Source organism: Dendrobates tinctorius, unplaced genomic scaffold (genome assembly GCF_039654945.1).
Source record: "Dendrobates tinctorius isolate UK_male_01 unplaced genomic scaffold, ASM3965494v1 ptg000138l, whole genome shotgun sequence".
NCBI classification, from domain to species: Eukaryota; Metazoa; Chordata; class Amphibia; order Anura; family Dendrobatidae; genus Dendrobates; species Dendrobates tinctorius.
The window spans coordinates 7,454,453-7,473,418 of NW_027361806.1; the positions used below are offsets into that span (position 1 = coordinate 7,454,453).

General features: G+C 41.5%; 1 protein-coding gene across 5 annotated transcripts in view; it reads right to left on the reverse strand.

The window, feature by feature from the left end:
* Nucleotides 1-18,966, reverse strand: part of SZT2 (SZT2 subunit of KICSTOR complex) — a 143,554-nt gene that overhangs the window by 121,953 nt on the left and 2,635 nt on the right. For all 5 annotated transcript variants that reach the window (XM_073544510.1, XM_073544506.1, XM_073544507.1 and 2 more), the window contains exons 2-13: nt 14,798-14,923; nt 14,161-14,334; nt 13,481-13,651; nt 13,250-13,381; nt 12,559-12,697; nt 12,379-12,485; nt 11,696-11,906; nt 11,435-11,605; nt 10,963-11,188; nt 1,689-1,818; nt 1,460-1,602; nt 841-993 (exon numbers count right to left, since the gene is read on the reverse strand). In XM_073544510.1, coding sequence (XP_073400611.1) covers nt 841-993; nt 1,460-1,602; nt 1,689-1,818; nt 10,963-11,188; nt 11,435-11,605; nt 11,696-11,906; nt 12,379-12,485; nt 12,559-12,697; nt 13,250-13,381; nt 13,481-13,651; nt 14,161-14,334; nt 14,798-14,923 — 1,883 coding nt within the window. The remainder of the gene's footprint in view (nt 1-840; nt 994-1,459; nt 1,603-1,688; nt 1,819-10,962; nt 11,189-11,434; nt 11,606-11,695; nt 11,907-12,378; nt 12,486-12,558; nt 12,698-13,249; nt 13,382-13,480; nt 13,652-14,160; nt 14,335-14,797; nt 14,924-18,966) is intronic.

Genomic DNA, 18,966 nt, shown 5'->3' on the forward strand with positions numbered 1-18,966 from the left:
CCCTTGGGGCGCCCTGTAGCTACTGCTGCTGCAGAGACTGGGGAGTAGAGAGCCCGGTCTCTGATAAGTGCCGTGCCTCTCTGCACCTCCCCCGGTCCCAAAAGGAGCCCACAGGTGGACTGGGGTCCCTGGTGCCTGGTACAGGCCCTACCTGCGGTGTCTCAACCTAATACCCCCAGAGGGGGATTAGGGAGGGTGCTGCTGTCACCGTCAGGGGGCTTCATCGTCGCCTCGACCTCGACCCAGAGCCGGACAGAACTGAGGAAGGAGGGGGGTCTCGACCTCGAACCAATACCCGAGGGACTGGTGAGGGAGCGACATGGGGAATAGCCACCTCGACCTCAACCGGGTACCCCTAATGGGGGACCGAGGAGGGAGCCATGCCGGGAGTCTCGCTGGAGACCCTCTTTTCTTCATCTGTAGTCCTTTGGAAAAAAATCCAGGAAAAAGACGGAGTAAAAAAAAAAATCTTAGGTGTGCCTCCTGCGACACTACGCAAAAACTGGAGAAGGCTGACGAAGTCCAGGGGTGTATACTGCAGAGGAGGAGCCAAAGTTGATCTTTTTCAGATTATGCAGTGTCGCCTCCTAGTGGACAGCAGCATAACACCCACGGTTCTGTGTCCCCCAATAAGGCAACAGAGTAATTCCTGACGTAATGCAAAGGCTGAAAACGTGTACAAACCTCGAGAGTCGGTGCAGGCAATGACGTGAGAACGAAGTACAGCAGAAAACCGATCACTCGGCAAGTAGAGCTCTTGAAAACGGTAAGTGATTGGAACGCAAAGTTTGTTAGAAACTTTAACTTTTCGTTACGTCCTTTACTAAGAATTCACGTTACCTCAGCATTAACTTGACGTAGGAATAACTTTCCACCAACACGAAGCTGCTCCAGTCTCGGAGGAGGGAGGTGAGCGCTGTGTGAGCGATGCGGCACAAAACCGTGCTATAGCGACCGTTATTCCCGGGAGTGTGGAGATGCTTAGGAACAGGCCTGGAAAAAAAAAAAGGCAGAAATTAACCTGTTGCAGAAGGCGACTTCAGATTAACTGCATTATATATACATATGCAAATTACAGTACAGTGTGTATAGACAGGGACTGGAAAACGCCATGATGCAAAGTTTGACCCGTTCAACGTGCCACAAAATCTGCACACGGATTTCTCCTAGAGTGCAGTGAAAACTTTCTAGACCTGATGGTATAATTCTGCCTGGTTATACTTGGTCAAACTTGGGTCTTCCATACAGGAAAAAAGAAAAGGCTACTCAAAAACATATCATAAGCCCACAAATCATATGATTGTGGAGTTAAAGTCATAGGTCTCCATCTCATACTGCTGCAAAATAATGGAGATTTGCTATATAGATCTCTAAGTAAGTTAGGAGTCCATACTGTCTGCAAGTCAATTATTTTTTCCAAAAAATTATTAAAGGGCTTTTGCCTGTACAATACACTTACAAGTCATGCTCCAGCAATAAAACAATGCGGTGCACATGTAACCAACGCTGCCAAACGCTGGCATCCATTGAGAGGATGGGTTTCCAGTATGAAGCAAACTGAGAATGGCTGGAGTCCGGGTCGCTGTGCTGCAGGGACAACACCTGTACAGAAAGTGTAGGAAAGTGGAGGCAGTCGTTAACTTCATGCCTAGTGCAAAATACCCTACATCTTCACACACCAGATTTACCGGAGTGGTGGAGCCTGGGGGTATGTAGAAGAGGGGAACACCATTCTTGGTGCTCTCTGGGATTTTGAAATGCTCTGGTACGTTGTCAAACGATTTCAGGTGGACCAGCATCTGATCCGTCTGACTGATGCTGCAAAACAAGGATATAATGCAGGATCAGTAATGTATATACACAGTGACTGCACCATCAGAATAGTGAGCGCAGCTCTGGAGTATAATACAGGAGGTAACTCAGGAACAGTACAGGATCAGTAATGTAATGTGTGTACACAGTGACTGCACCAGCAGAATAGTGAGTGCAGCTCTGGGGTGTAATACAGGATGTAATGTAATGTGATTTCTGTACACAGTGACTCCAGCACAGTAGTGAGTGCAGTTACAAAAAAATCATAGTAGATAGTCCTGCAAATAGAAATACCAGCAAAAGATGTCAAATGCCCATGCTACAAGGCGACTCAATATCATATTATAATAAAGGAGGAACAACGAGTAAATGTAGCCAAAAATTTAAAGAGATAATTATATTTATCAAACAAGTTAAACTTTAATAAATATTTCTAATACAGGCATCATATATAGAACAACATGCATGGGCATATATCAATGTCATGTGACTGACTCCAAAGGTCAATGTAATGACCAAGAAAAACGGGACCCATAATGTGAATAACATATATACTGTTCAAAGAGAAAAAGTTTTCTCAATTAGAAATTAAAACATATTTGTTTATTATTCACATATTCTCCAGGGAAGGGGATTTAGACAGTACAAACTTCCCCAGAAACCCACCATTAATATACCGCTAGATAAATAGCTTCACATAGACACAGATTAGCTCCTTTATGATACAGTGCACAATAAAGAGAGGTCTATAAGAAGATAAATGCAGAGTAATTACCCATAGCGGCGTGTGTGCAGTCCCGTCTGAACCTCAGTCAGATACCCCGACGCGCGTTTCACGATGTCGCTTCCTCAGGGGGCGTGGCTTAATCCCGGTCTCGGTCGAGCTTTTATGACAAGTGAATCTGGTCACGTGACTAAAATGTGAAGAAAGGAGAGTGCGCAAGTGCAGAACATAGACGTGCTGTCCACTGCTTCCAAGCCTCGGTCTCGGCGCACATAAGATGGTCACATGATGGGGCTGGTACCAAGCACCCAGCACGTCACACACTTGCGGCGTCATACCGAGGGTAAATGCAATGTAACATAGTGAATGAAAATATAAGAATAATACGCAGAATAAAAAATGTGAGAATAATAAGAAATAGTGCCGTGAGCTAAAATAAAAGTGAGATCTAATTTTATTAATTGTATAAAAAATATACAAATATACGTGACTAAATTATGCCTTAATAAAACAAAGCATAAATAATACAAAGTGACAAAATATAATATGACATATGCATAATATATGTTGTTCATCTCTTATACTCTCTCATAACAAATAAAACATACAAATAACCAATCATACATACACATATTAAAAAGGGGGACTTCTATGCATTCATATGCTTCGATCAATAGTAATCAAATATATGATCATTTGAGCAATGATAGAACTATGTATATTTTTTATAAAATTTCACTAGAGACATTGTTTTTACAGTACAGCAACCTGCATATTAGAAAGTCTCAAAAATCTAGTGAAGTATTAGTAAAGAAATTTAGTTATATCCTTTAATATGTCCCTTCAGATATTAATCTCCAAAGTCTTTATTCCATTTCTTTCTTCATTTTTCATATTTCTTATCTTCATCTTTATTACTCAAAAATAATGCTGTCAAAAAATTTGTTGAAGCAAATGATGCACAACTCCATCACACACCTGCGCTAAAAATAAGAAACAACCAAGACAAAAATTAATATAAAAAATAACAGTAACAAGTAGAGATACCATACCTCAGGTAAAAAATGTATAATAAATATACATTTTTATAGAAAGGAAGAAAACCCATGAGTTTCATTAAGACCCCTAGGAGTCATGGTGTCCAATACTGTAATCCACTTACACTCTCTTTGTGCAAGGAGGCGTTGAATGTCGCCTCCTCTAATTCCACATTGGACATGATCAATCCCCCGCACCGAGAGACACCTGGGATCACATTTATGGAACTGCAAAAAGTGACGTGGTAACGTTTTTAGTTGTGCTATATCAGTGGCATTTTCAGCCGCCATTATATCACGTACATGTTCCCGCGTTCGTGTGCCTAGGCGTCTGGATGTCATTCCTATGTATATTTTGGGGCAACTGCATCTCGCATAATATATTACCTGGGTTGTTCCACATGTAATATGAAAATTGATAGAAAAAGTCTTTTTGTCGTCTGATGATGCAAATTCTGTTGCACGACAAACATTACTGCAAGCTATGCAGTTGCCGCATGGGAAGCATCCCCTAGGTGGACCACGTGAACCAAAAATATTTTGTTTGGGCATTGGGACATAGTGGCTTGATACAAGTAAATCTTTTAAATTTTTACCACGTCTGGAGGTCATAGATGGATATCTAGTCAAGTATTTCGATAAAGTTGGATCCATAAGGAGAATGTCCCAATGTTTTTGTAAGCAATTTCTCATTGAGACCCATTCTCCATTATATGTAGATATGAAACGGACAACATCTTTCTTTATTCATCTTAATCCGTGGGCATAATAAATCCTCTCTTGTTTGATATTTAGCCCTTTCATATCCTCTCCTAATGGATCTATTACTGTATCCCCTTGCTTTAAATCTAGATTTCAAATCCTGAGCTTGCAATTCAAATCTAGCAGCTGAGGAGCAAATGCGCTTCACTCTCAGATGCTGATCAACCGGGATGGCATTTATTGTAGAGTAGGGATGACCTGAATCCGCATGTAGCAGAGAGTTAACAGCTGTGGGCTTCCTGTACACACCAGTCTGCAAATAACGATTCTCATCCACCTCGATCTTTATGTCCAGGAAGTCCACTGCCTCCCTACTCATTTGATAGGTCAATCTGATATTATACCCATTATCATTCAACTGCTGCTGCATTTGGCTGCTGATCCTTGCCAAATGATGAATAAATCATCAATATAGCGCAACCAGCACTGCACATGGTCAACGACCCGTGCGTCTCCCCCACCAAATACCTCCCTTTCCCAGTAACCCAGGAAGAGGTTGGCGAAAGAAGGCGCACAGGCCGCGCCCATGGCAGTGTCGCGTTGCTGCAGATAAAAGACATCCCTAAAGACAAAAAAATTCTTAGTCAGAATGAATGTCAACAATTCGACAACAAGATCACAAATATCCACATCCCAGTTGCTCTCATCTAAGAAAAAGCGAATCGCCCGCAAGCCATCATCATGCCGAATACATGTGTAGAGAGACTCTATATCAGCAACCAGCCACATATCTTCCTCCAATTGAATCCCATTGATCCTGCAAAGGACATCCGATGTATCCCGGGCATAGGAGGGAAGTGACTCCACAAGGGGTTTCAAATAAAAGTCAACAAACTTGCAAATAGGATCGTTTAAGCCCCCTAACCCCGAGACGATCGGACGGCCAGGAGGGTCAGTGGGATTTTTGTGTATTTTGGGGATAAAGTATAAAGTCGGAACTTTAGGTTTTTTTGTTAAAGTCCATCCACAATTTTTTTGGGTATTGTTCCCTTCTCAAAAGCATTCATTAGAACAACTTCCAATTCTTGTTTGAATCGGTCAATGGGGTTGTAATCCAATTTATAATAAGTTTACCCTCGGTATGACGCCGCAAGTGTGTGACGTGCTGGGTGCTTGGTACCAGCCCCATCATGTGACCATCTTATGTGCGCCGAGACCGAGGCTTGGAAGCAGTGGACAGCACGTCTATGTTCTGCACTTGCGCACTCTCCTTTCTTCACATTTTAGTCACGTGACCAGATTCACTTGTCATAAAAGCTCGACCGAGACCGGGATTAAGCCACGCCCCCTGAGGAAGCGACATCGTGAAACGCGCGTCGGGGTATCTGACTGAGGTTCAGACGGGACTGCACACACGCCGCTATGGGTAATTACTCTGCATTTATCTTCTTATAGACCTCTCTTTATTGTGCACTGTATCATAAAGGAGCTAATCTGTGTCTATGTGAAGCTATTTATCTAGCGGTATATTAATGGTGGGTTTCTGGGGAAGTTTGTACTGTCTAAATCCCCTTCCCTGGAGAATATGTGAATAATAAACAAATATGTTTTAATTTCTAATTGAGAAAACTTTTTCTCTTTGAACAGTATATATGTTATTCACATTATGGGTCCCGTTTTTCTTGGTCATTACATTGACCTTTGGAGTCAGTCACATGACATTGATATATGCCCATGCATGTTGTTCTATATATGATGCCTGTATTAGAAATATTTATTAAAGTTTAACTTGTTTGATAAATATAATTATCTCTTTAAATTTTTGGCTACATTTACTCGTTGTTCCTCCTTTATTATAATATGATTTTGAGTCGCCTTGTAGAATGGGCATTTGACATCTTTTGCTGGTATTTCTATTTGCAATTGATTATTTCTGTGTTTTTCACAGCATTCAAAGCCAGTTCAAATATGGATTATAAAGCCCGTGAACAGACGTGGCTGACACAGTTGAATGATGTTTTCTGTGATGATCCAGGGGTTTTACCAATGGGTAATGGTAGAGATAAACAGGATATTTTTAATAAATTAAAAGATGTTTTGAATAAACGTATGAGGACCTGGTGGAACCGGGCCTTTTTAAATAAATACCTTGAGAAAGGATTAATACCCAGAGGCCTTAGGGTTCAAGTGTTTCCCTCATTTGAGGTTGATGACCTCACCTTTCGTCAAAAGTGGGAAGATTTGGCCACAACATGTTCCAGGGGGTTCATGGAACTGCTGGTGTCCAATAATCAGACTACTTTGGAGAATTTGGATAAAGACATTGTGGAATTGCAAAATCAATTAAAACAAGATCTATCTAATGAGGGTTTAGTTAAATTCAATACTGAACTTGAGAATGAATTTGTCAAATGGGAGAAAAATATTTGTGAAAACAAATCAAAGAAATTCCAACGGGATATGAGTGATCAACAATCTAATATGGTATACAGATGGAATAAAAAACCATATCATACCCGAGGACCCTCTCGTGCCAGATCTGCCTCTACTATATCGGCAACTTCAAGTGAAGGATCTAATAGATCACATCCAAAATATTATGACCTACGTAATTCCGGCTTTAACCGTGAAAGACAAGCTACTAAACGTAAAACTTCTCAAGTCAATCAGCAAAATAAAAAAAGAAAAGAATGGTTTGGAGGTAATTAATTTGTCAAATCATATTCTCTCTAATGATCAGCTGGAGGTATTGGAGAAAGGGTTATCGTTTTCTCCAACTAATAATTTCGATCTTTTTACAGCTACAAAAGATTTACACCTCTTCAAGGAAATTAATCTTGAAAAAATTACATGAAAAAGACGCCAATATGCCAGCGATAGAGAATATAGAATGTGAGGCACTCATGGCACTTGAGGATCTTCTGGATGAACAATCTTCAGGTACAAAGAATATTTTCCCTCAGAATTGTTATCCTAGATCGACTAAGTTTCCCCCTTTGTCTCTGTGTCCGGCGGTGGAGGTCTTTACAAAAATGGTATTACATGACTTTCAAAATATATCCAGTAGGCGCAGACGGGATAATTTGACGTCTAAACAAAGATCAGCTCTTGAAAAATTAAGGACATATGACGATATTGTCGTAAAACCAGCAGACAAGGGGGGAAACATAGTCCTATGGCCTAAAGATCTTTATGAGAAAGAGGCATTGAGACATCTGAGGGATAAACAAACTTATTATAAATTGGATTACAACCCCATTGACCGATTCAAACAAGAATTGGAAGTTGTTCTAATGAATGCTTTTGAGAAGGGAACAATACCCAAAAAAATTGTGGATGGACTTTTAACAAAAAAATCTAAAGTTCCGACTTTATACTTTATCCCCAAAATACACAAAAATCCCACTGACCCTCCTGGCCGTCCGATCGTCTCGGGGTTAGGGGGCTTAAACGATCCTATTTGCAAGTTTGTTGACTTTTATTTGAAACCCCTTGTGGAGTCACTTCCCTCCTATGCCCGGGATACATCGGATGTCCTATGCAGGATCAATGGGATTCAATTGGAGGAAGATATGTGGCTGGTGGTTGCTGATACAGAGTCTCTCTACACATGTATTCGGCATGATGATGGCTTGCGGGCGGTTCGCTTTTTCTTAGATGAGAGCAACTGGGATGTGGATATTTGTGATCTTGTTGTCGAATTGTTGACATTCATTCTGACTAAGAATTTTTTTGTCTTTAGGGATGTCTTTTATCTGCAGCAACGCGGCACTGCCATGGGCGCGGCCTGTGCGCCTTCTTTCGCCAACCTCTTCCTGGGTTACTGGGAAAGGGAGGTATTTGGTGGGGGAGACGCACGGGTCGTTGACCATGTGCAGTGCTGGTTGCGCTATATTGATGATTTATTCATCATATGGCAAGGATCAGAGGATATGTTGCATAAATTTATGCAGCAGTTGAATGATAATGGGTATAATATCAGATTGACCTATCAAATGAGTAGGGAGGCAGTGGACTTCCTGGACATAAAGATCGAGGTGGATGAGAATCGTTATTTGCAGACTGGTGTGTACAGGAAGCCCACAGCTGTTAACTCTCTGCTACATGCGGATTCAGGTCATCCCTACTCTACAATAAATGCCATCCCGGTTGGTCAGCATCTGAGAGTGAAGCGCATTTGCTCCTCAGCTGCTAGATTTGAATTGCAAGCTCAGGATTTGAAATCTAGATTTAAAGCAAGGGGATACAGTAATAGATCCATTAGGAGAGGATATGAAAGGGCTAAATATCAAACAAGAGAGGATTTATTATGCCCACGGATTAAGATGAATAAAGAAAAAGATGTTGTCCGTTTCATATCTACATATAATGGAGAATGGGTCTCAATGAGAAATTGCTTACAAAAACATTGGGACATTCTCCTTATGGATCCAACTTTATCGAAATACTTGACTAGATATCCATCTATGACCTCCAGACGTGGTAAAAATTTAAAAGATTTACTTGTATCAAGCCACTATGTCCCAATGCCCAAACAAAATATTTTTGGTTCACGTGGTCCACCTAGGGGATGCTTCCCATGCGGCAACTGCATAGCTTGCAGTAATGTTTGTCGTACAACAGAATTTGCATCATCAGACGACAAAAATACTTTTTCTATCAATTTTCATATTACATGTGGAACAACCCAGGTAATATATTATGCGAGATGCAGTTGCCCCAAAATATACATAGGAATGACATCCAGACGCCTAGGCACACGAACGCGGGAACATGTACGTGATATAATGGCGGCTGAAAATGCCACTGATATAGCACAACTAAAAACGTTAACACGTCACTTTTTGCAGTTCCATAAATGTGATCCCAGGTGTCTCTCGGTGCGGGGGATTGATCATGTCCAATGTGGAATTAGAGGAGGCGACATTCAACGCCTCCTTGCACAAAGAGAGTGTAAGTGGATTACAGTATTGGACACCATGACTCCTAGGGGTCTTAATGAAACTCATGGGTTTTCTTCCTTTCTATAAAAATGTATATTTATTATACATTTTTTACCTGAGGTATGGTATCTCTACTTGTTACTGTTATTTTTTATATTAATTTTTGTCTTGGTTGTTTCTTATTTTTAGCGCAGGTGTGTGATGGAGTTGTGCATCATTTGCTTCAACAAATTTTCTGACAGCATTATTTTTGAGTAATAAAGATGAAGATAAGAAATATGAAAAATGAAGTTTGAAATGAAGAAAGAAATGGAATAAAGACTTTGGAGATTAATATCTGAAGGGACATATTAAAGGATATAACTAAATTTCTTTACTAATACTTCACTAGATTTTTGAGACTTTCTAATATGCAGGTTGCTGTACTGTAAAAACAATGTCTCTAGTGAAATTTTATAAAAAAATATACATAGTTCTAATCATTGCTCAAATGATCATATATTTGATTAGTATTGATCGAAGCATATGAATGCATAGAAGTCCCCCTTTTTAATATGTGCATGTATGATTGGTTATTTGTATGTTTTATTTGTTATGAGAGAGTATAAGAGATGAACAACATATTATGCATATGTCATATTATATTTTGTCACTTTGTATTATTTATGCTTTGTTTTATTAAGGCATAATTTAGTCACGTATATTTGTATATTTTTTATACAATTAATAAAATTAGATCTCACTTTTATTTTAGCTCACGGCACTATTTCTTATTATTCTCACATTTTTTATTCTGCGTATTATTCTTATATTTTCATTCACTATGTTACATTGCATTTACCCTCGGTATGACGCCGCAAGTGTGTGACGTGCTGGGTGCTTGGTACCAGCCCCATCATGTGACCATCTTATGTGCGCCGAGACCGAGGCTTGGAAGCAGTGGACAGCACGTCTATGTTCTGCACTTGCGCACTCTCCTTTCTTCACATTTTAGTCACGTGACCAGATTCACTTGTCATAAAAGCTCGACCGAGACCGGGACCGGGATTAAGCCACGCCCCCTGAGGAAGCGACATCGTGAAACGCGCGTCGGGGTATCTGACTGAGGTTCAGACGGGACTGCACACACGCCGCTATGGGTAATTACTCTGCATTTATCTTCTTATAGACCTCTCTTTATTGTGCACTGTATCATAAAGGAGCTAATCTGTGTCTATGTGAAGCTATTTATCTAGCGGTATATTAATGGTGGGTTTCTGGGGAAGTTTGTACTGTCTAAATCCCCTTCCCTGGAGAATATGTGAATTATAAACAAATATGTTTTAATTTCTAATTGAGAAAACTTTTTCTCTTTGAACAGTATATATGTTATTCACATTATGGGTCCCGTTTTTCTTGGTCATTACATTGACCTATGGAGTCAGTCACATGACATTGATATATGCCCATGCATGTTGTTCTATATATGATGCCTGTATTAGAAATATTTATTAAAGTTTAACTTGTTTGATAAATATAATTATCTCTTTACATTTTTGGCTACATTTACTCGTTGTTCCTCCTTTATTATAATAGTAGATAGTCCTATTGCAAAATAAAAAATAAATAATGCAAATGAACCCTTCAGTCCTTCTTTTAGATGACTGCCATATTTGCCAAATGACTAAAGCAAGTAATTTTCTGAAAAGTCATGAAATGGAGTGCCATTGGTTTACATCCTACTGCCATAGGCGGCATTCATTACCTCTGCAAGGTGTTCCAGAAGCGCCGTATAACGCTGGTCCTATACATGCTGGTGATTGGCTTCTTCAATGTGCAGCTGATGTCGTGCAGGATATCATAGCTCCCTTCCATCACTACTTCCACCCTAGTAATGCGCTTGACAAAATCCAGAGGCCATGGGGCGACGGCAAGATACTCAATGCGCATGTTGTGCTTCCACAGCAGAACCAGTTTCACCTCCAGCATCCCTGAGAATGGGACAACACAATGAGCAAAGGAACTCTGCTTCATATATAAATGCATCTGTGGCACAGAGGAGCTAATATGTTAACACAAAAAGCGATGATTAACCTTGTAATAAAGAGCAGTTTCCTCGAAAATCAGATATTTCACCAGTAATTATAACACAAATTCTATTCACCTGTCGTTAGCTCACAAGCCAGGTGATAAACAATATGGCTGCTATTAAACAAAAAAGTCGCCAACAGATTCACCTTTTGTAATGCGAATCTCTCGAATGCTGTATCCTTCCCTGAGCCGCACGGACACCACGCTAATGATGTCAGCGTGTACCTCCTTTTCGGTATGCTTCCTCCTGCGCATGGCGAGGGCTGGGTTACTGCTGGCAGACACCAAGTGCTCGTTGAACAGTTTGTGCTGGGAACCTGAAAAGATAAAAACGTGCTTCAAAACTAAAGAGACTAAAACAGGACGATGTTCACTCTTCCAGAAACCAAGAGATAAGCGGAACTCACCGCAGTAATACTCGGGATTCAGGGCCTCCCCTGTGCGCAGGAAGGAATACAGCAGGAACGCCTTGTGATAAACGTTCATATCCATCTGTCCGGAATCTATTTCTGGACAGGACGAGAGGTAGGATCCCAAAGTGGCCATGGCAATAAACTTCATGAGCTCAATGTTGGGGACGTAACCGAAGCTGCAGTCGTAGGAGTACACACCACCAACCTGCAAGAACAATGAAGATGAGCAAGTCTAAAAATTAAAGGATTTGTCCAGTGCCAACTCTTCGTCAGGATACCAAGGGCACAGAGCATTTTGCATCTACACCCGTCTGCCAGGATACCTATGTCCCGGCAGGTGGGCGTAGAGGCGATGTCATATGTGATACTCCTCTCCCAAGGTGGAAATGACCCTTTAAAAAAAAGGAGGGTCTGGTTTAAACAAGCTCTTTCTATAAGTGCAAAACAGAAGGGTTCCCCTAATTAGGACCACTAGCATTTTGCATATATTGATGCATTAAACTGCCCCCTGCTAAATTAGTATTTCAATACGCACGGTGCAGCACTTGCATATCATAACGAACAGGTGCTTGGTGTGTAATCGTGCATGTACACTTTCATCCTACCATGGGCGAACATAAGGACTGAGAAAAACAGACTGTCCTTGCCAAAGAAAATGAACCCCTGCAGGTTTTTACCTGCACGAAGGAGCAGGCGATTGTCCCGCTGCGCAGCTGATTCAGTAACGTCTCACACACTGCAACGTCCGGGACGCTAGTGACTCCATCCGTGATGACAATTATTCCTAGAAGGAGAAGAATATGCATTGTGTGTTCCGCACTGGGATCCATTATGGACAGTAAGAGAGACTCACTTACCTGCACTGGAGTTGGCTGGTAGCAGCTGTAAAGCCAGGATCCCTTGCCGGATCATACTGATTAATCCAATGTCAGCTGGGACCATGGAAACACCCATCTTTCTGCCCGGCTGGTAGTCTCCATATTGAGGTAGGCAATCCTAAAAGTTAAAAAAGTTCAGGTGGTCATAAAAGCACAAATAATCACTAGTGATGAGCGAACATGTGCGGATAAGGAGTTATCTGAGCATGATCGGGTTCCAACAGAGGGACTTCGGCATGCTCTAAAATTATGTTGATAGTCCCTACGGCTGTTTGATAGCCACAACACATGCAGGGATTGTCTAACAAACAGGTTTGCACGTTGACTCATCATTAATAATCACGCTTACATGATCCCTCTCAGCACAGAGAAAGCGACCCAAGACAACTGTGATTACTGCAGCCAGTGGTTGGATACGTAAATTAGGTGCAATTCCAGCTAACCCGCCTCTCCAAATTTATCAGTGCAAAATATGTCATTATGACATATGGCGAGCAAACAAAACCTAGGCTGCAGTTGGATCAGTGATCAGATTTCACCACTTCAGTTCCTTGCTTCTTCCAGGAGATAAATGGAGCCCAGTTTGCCCGGTTGCCGCTATTTGCCCACTAGGCCTTTACGGGTGTATCTTGGATTCTGTCAGTCCATCATTTGTACATTTATCACCCACCTGAGTGTATGGTCGATACTGTTGCTGGAGCATGTCAGCAATCTTATTCTCGAAGGCGCCGAGCTGCAGGTAGACATTCTCTAGAAATGCCGACAGCTTCTGCTCGTCCAACCGACAGCCCTGAACAAGCACCTGAGGCGGCAAAAAACAAAAAGAGCGGCGTGATATTGCCAGTGGAGAATAATAAGTTGATGGCGCTGTACACGTGTGACAACAGCAATCTTATTTTACCTGATGGCTCTGAAGTCCAACGATAGAAGAATAGGCCTGAATGGTAACAAATATCTCCGGCCGGAAAACCAAACTGGACCCGGGGATACGGAAAGGCCTGAGGAGCCCGAGCAGACAGCGGGAGAGAGAATGGAAGATCTCATCGAAAAGGATCTCCTCCGTGGAGTCGTCCTAGAGGAAAAAAAAAAAAAAAAAAAAGAGGATCAAGTAATGTCACTGTAGTTTTATGCTAATATTCCAGAAAGTCTGATAATCCAGCAATTATTTCCAGCACTGAACTGCAGGATGGTCAACGACAAGTGCGAGTGAATCGTATAAACTTTTTTGACCTTCTAATAATCTATAATATCTGATTATCCAGCAGCCACCAGGTCCCATTACTGCACATACATAATTCATCACACCTGATAATCCAACAGATTCCATTAATCTCAATGTAAAAAGGCATTTTCCCCAAATCTCAGGTTATCATATATCCATAGTTTAGGTGGAAACTAGCCGACTGCTAGGGCCCACCAGTGATCCCGAGAAAAGGATCCCCATAGACAATCAATGGAGTGGGGGTTTCTTCAGTCGGACACGCAGCGATCAGTAAGTAATCCCCTAGCCATTGGATGGGGGATACCTTGAGATTTTGGATACCAGTGGAGGTAAAACCCCTGTAAGTGCCTTTTAATTACCACAATGACTGTAGAAGGACTGAGGTCGAGTTCGATCACAAAGCGGTACTGTCGTGCCAGGAAGGTGACCCACGTTGATGGGACCAAGAGGAACGGACCGGGACGTACCGCCTCATCCGGCTGCCAGCCATTTGGCACGACGCTCACCACTTCTAGTTCATTATCATGTAAACCCTAAAATACAAAGTTCCGGAGAAAGTAAATTACCATAACATCTGTGACCCAGTGCCTTCTACACCGATACAGAGTGACAGACCCTCAGCTCTCTGAGTAGGACGAGCAGGCTTTGGCGTTTCTTAAAAGTACGCTCAGGCAAACCGAGAGTGCACTTTGTATGGGGGGCATACAAGGTTTAGAAAACAGTTTGGGATTTGCAAAGCCATCTTTAGAACTCAGCATTGCGCCATTCCTCTGTTACTCTTCCTGGAAATGGATACGATAAGCGTCAGCCGCAGGTTACTATTCCTCGGCAATATGGTTTATGCTGACAATTGCGGAGAGTAGAAATGAGACAATTCATTTATTGATTTCCAGTAGGAGTAACGGAGGAACATCATTTTTGCTTACTTGTGTTAATTCGTTAAAAAAAGTTCCAATGCAGACCGGTTTACACTGCTCGCATTAACCCCACACTTACCAACTCCGACTCAGGGACAGAAGAAATAGACTGGTGAAGATTGTTAAGGAACCAAGCCAGGCGGACATTGCGAGAGATGCGGTAATCCTTCTTCATCAGCAGGAACACCTGCCCGGCCTCCTCCACCTGCAACAAGAAAAAGAAAAGAAAAAAATACGCACAAGACGTGACAAAAAGGAAGAACACAGAACTGCAATATATACCGATGACTCTTAAAGGGGTTCTCCGCTCCAGAAAAACACTTACAATTTTAGAAGGAAAAAAAAAACACCTAACCAGAGAGGGAGTCTCAGCGATCAGCTATGACCTGCAGGAAAAACCTGACTGCAGGTGTTCACTATCCCCGCAGCGCCACCGCAGGTGAGGGGCAGCATTACAATTAATGAGACATTAAAAATAAGGAGCCGTCTACAGACAGGCTGTCATCTGAGAAAAGCTCCAATGAACAGAAACAGCACAGTTTTATTTAAAAAAAAAAAAAAAAAAAAAAAAAAGTATGTACATGTGAAGCTGCAATAAGATTGAAAGTCATAATACTGAAACCTCCCATTACACCGACGAGCCGGAGCCTCGATCCTGATAAAAAGACAACGATATACTGTAAATTGCTTTATCCTGGATGTGGCAAAATTCAATTATAAGACACAATGAAGATCGAAATGTTTCCACATTAAAAAAGGTTTAATTAATTAATGAGAATATTTCAACTGAAACCCGACATCTCTCTGGGCTTCCATAGACTGGATCACACAGATACTAGGACTGAAAATCAGGAATTAAGGGGAAAGTCCAGCAGAAAGCAATCTACTCATGTATTCAGGATCAGTAATGTAATGTATGTACACAGTGACTGCACCAGCAGAATAGTGAGTGCAGCTCTGGAGTATAATACAGGATCAGTAATGTAATGTATGTACACAGTGACTGCACCAGTAGAGTAGTGAGTGCAGCTCTGGGGTGTAATACAGGATGTAACTCAGGATCAGTAATGTATGTACACAGTGACTGCACCAGCAGAATAGTGAGTGCAGCTCTGGAGTATAATACAGGATGTAACTCAGGATCAGTAATGTAATGTATGTACACAGTGACTGCACCAGTAGAATAGTGAGTGCAGCTCTGGAGTATAATACAGGATGTAACTCAGGATCAGTAATGTAATGTATGTACACAGTGACTGCACCAGCAGAATAGTGAGTGCAGCTCTGGAGTATAATACAGGATGTAACTCAGGATCAGTAATGTAATGTATGTACACAGAGACTGCACCAGAATAGTGAGTGCAGCTCTGGAGTATAATACAGGATGTAACTCAGGATCAGTAATGTAATGTATGTACACAGTGACTGCACCAGCAGAATAGTGAGTGCAGCTCTGGAGTATAAGACAGGATGTAACTCAGGATCAGTAATGTAATGTATGTACACAGTGACTGCACCAGTAGAGTAGTGAGTGCAGCTCTGGAGTATAATACAGGATGTAACTCAGGATCAGTAATGTAATGTATGTACACAGTGACTGCACCAGTAGAATAGTGAGTGCAGCTCTGGAGTATAATACAGGATGTAACTCAGGATCAGTAATGTATGTACACAGTGACTGCACCAGCAGAATAGGGAGTGCAGCTCTGGAGTATAATACAGGATGTAACTCAGGATCAGTAATGTAATGTATGTACACAGTGACTGCACCAGCAGAATAGTGAGTGCAGCTCTGGAGTATAATACAGGATGTAACTCAGGATCAGTAATGTAATGTATGTACACAGTGACTGCACCAGCAGAATAGTGAGTGCAGCTCTGGAATATAATACAGGATGTAACTCAGGATCAGTAATGTAATGTATGTACACAGTGACTGCACCAGCAGAATAATGAGTGCAGCTCTGGATGTAACTCTTAGTGCACAGTCAGTCGCCAGTCCCTACCACAAATGACAGATAATCCACTACAATGTCCAAGCACTTTGGACCCGGATAAACATGCATGCGAGTTACTAAACATTAAATCAAGGTTACTGAGGTAGACAGTGACTACAGAATTATAGTCATAAAAATACAGGAGAATTTCTTCTGCTAATTGGTTTTATTCATAAGTAAAAAGGATCATACAAGAAACGGATTACAGAAGCAGCATGCACTCCTCAGCCCTTGCACGTGGTCAGAGTGGGTATACGATCATTAATAAATAGCTATATGTGTTTTCTCTGCTATGTCCTTATAAACAAAGGGTTAAGCCAGCAGTGTCCCAACACACAGCTCCTGCACATGGGACTGGTGGCAGCACTTCTGTGGACTTGGCACAATGCAAGGAAAGCTCAGCTTGTTAGCAGCATCCAGAGGAATCTGCGGGGTCCGCCAACTCTGGAATGCAATGCGAGCACCAACATATACGACCTCAAGCCGCCGTGAGACTACAACCCCCAGCATGCGCTGACAGCAGGGGGCTATTAGTGTAGGCTGAGAGTCCTTGTTCTGCAACAAACAGGCAAGTTCACTTGTGGCGGCTACGATGAAGACCCTCAGTCCAGATGTTCATGCAGAAAATTCAACGTGAATTATAAAAAGCAGCAAAGTGGCTAAACGTTTACCAAAGGTTGCCCACGTGACACAGAGAAAAAAAACGTTGGAAACTGACTTGCACTGCGAAATTTCACCATGGATTTTGACCTTTGCATATTAAACATTGCTTTTGCAGCAGAACACGATGTCTTCTTCAGGCAGGAAAAGCTCTCAGAAAACACATAAAAAACCATGCACATTTTTATTTCTATCTCAGAATGACCTGAGGTGCACACGATCAGGCTTTCAAGCATCATTTAATTATCACAGGTTTTCAAAAATGTCAAGAGGTAAAAAAAAAAAAGTGACCAGTCCATTCTACAGGCAACTTTTGCTCAGAACACAAGCAAAATACGGTAGTAAAAAGGTACTCAGAAATGCAGGAAAGCCTGCTCAAAAAGACTCCTAAAAAAAAAAAAAAAAAAAAAAAAAACACAAAACAAAAAAAAGCCTTGTTTAGGAGTGCGTCATACATTTCTTTTCTCCTTGTCTGAAGTGTTTCATTGCGCTTTTGCTGCCTTCAGTCTGAATCTACAATGTGCACATTCTAAACTTTTCATACTAATTAAGGCCTCTTTCACACATCAGTTTTTTGCCATTAGTCACAATCCGTCGTTTTGTGAAAAAAAAAAAAAAAAACGGATCCAGCAAATGATTGTGCTGGATCAGTTTTTTCTCATAAACTTGTATTAGCGACGGATTTTGACGGATGGCCGCACGTTTCGTCCGACGAATCCATCGGAAACTCTTTGTCCGTCGGTTGGAGACAACGGACAAAGTAACTTTTTTTGTGTACGTCGATAAGCCGGACAGCGACGGATCCAGCGCCATCCGTCGGTGGCTATAATGGAAGCCTATGGGCGCAGGATCCGTCTCCGTCCGTCAAAAAATGGAATCCAGCGACGGATTCAGTCTTTTAAACGGAGCATGCCCGGAAGATTTTCTCTTTCTTTATTTTAACCCCCTACGGCAGCTTTTTCCATTCTGGCACTAAAAAAATTCTCTCTCTCTAGAATAATGTTCCTTTAAATTTCTACAGCTCCAGCTTCTTTTTTTGACGGATCCGGTTCATCAGTTTTTTCCAATCTTCACAGGATCATTTTTTTTTTCACAATTTGACAGATTGTGACTGATGGCAAAAAACTGATGTGTGAAAGAGGCCTAAAGAACAAGACAGTGAGTAAAATATTGTTATGGGAACAGCCACCTTTACAATAAGGAACAAGTTAGATTATCACTTGCAAGATCAGTCAACAGATTCAGGTGCCAATAAAAGCAAAAATGTATGTAAGGGGATGGCCATGAATGCAAATTTCCCCAAACACAAAGTCATTAAGGACGCAACAGGAACCAGAAAAACAAGACCGGTATAGAGATCAGAAAACCAGGAGGAATAAAACCATGGTGGGTGCGTCAGAATAATACACTGCTCATAAAATAAAGGGAACACTTAAACACCACAACGTAACTCCAAGTCAATCACACTTCTGTGAAATCAACCTGTCCAGTTATGAACCCACGCCAATTGGTAATCAATTTCTCCCGCTATTGGTCAAATGGAACAGACAACAGGTAGAAATGATCGGCATATAGCAAGACTACCCCTATA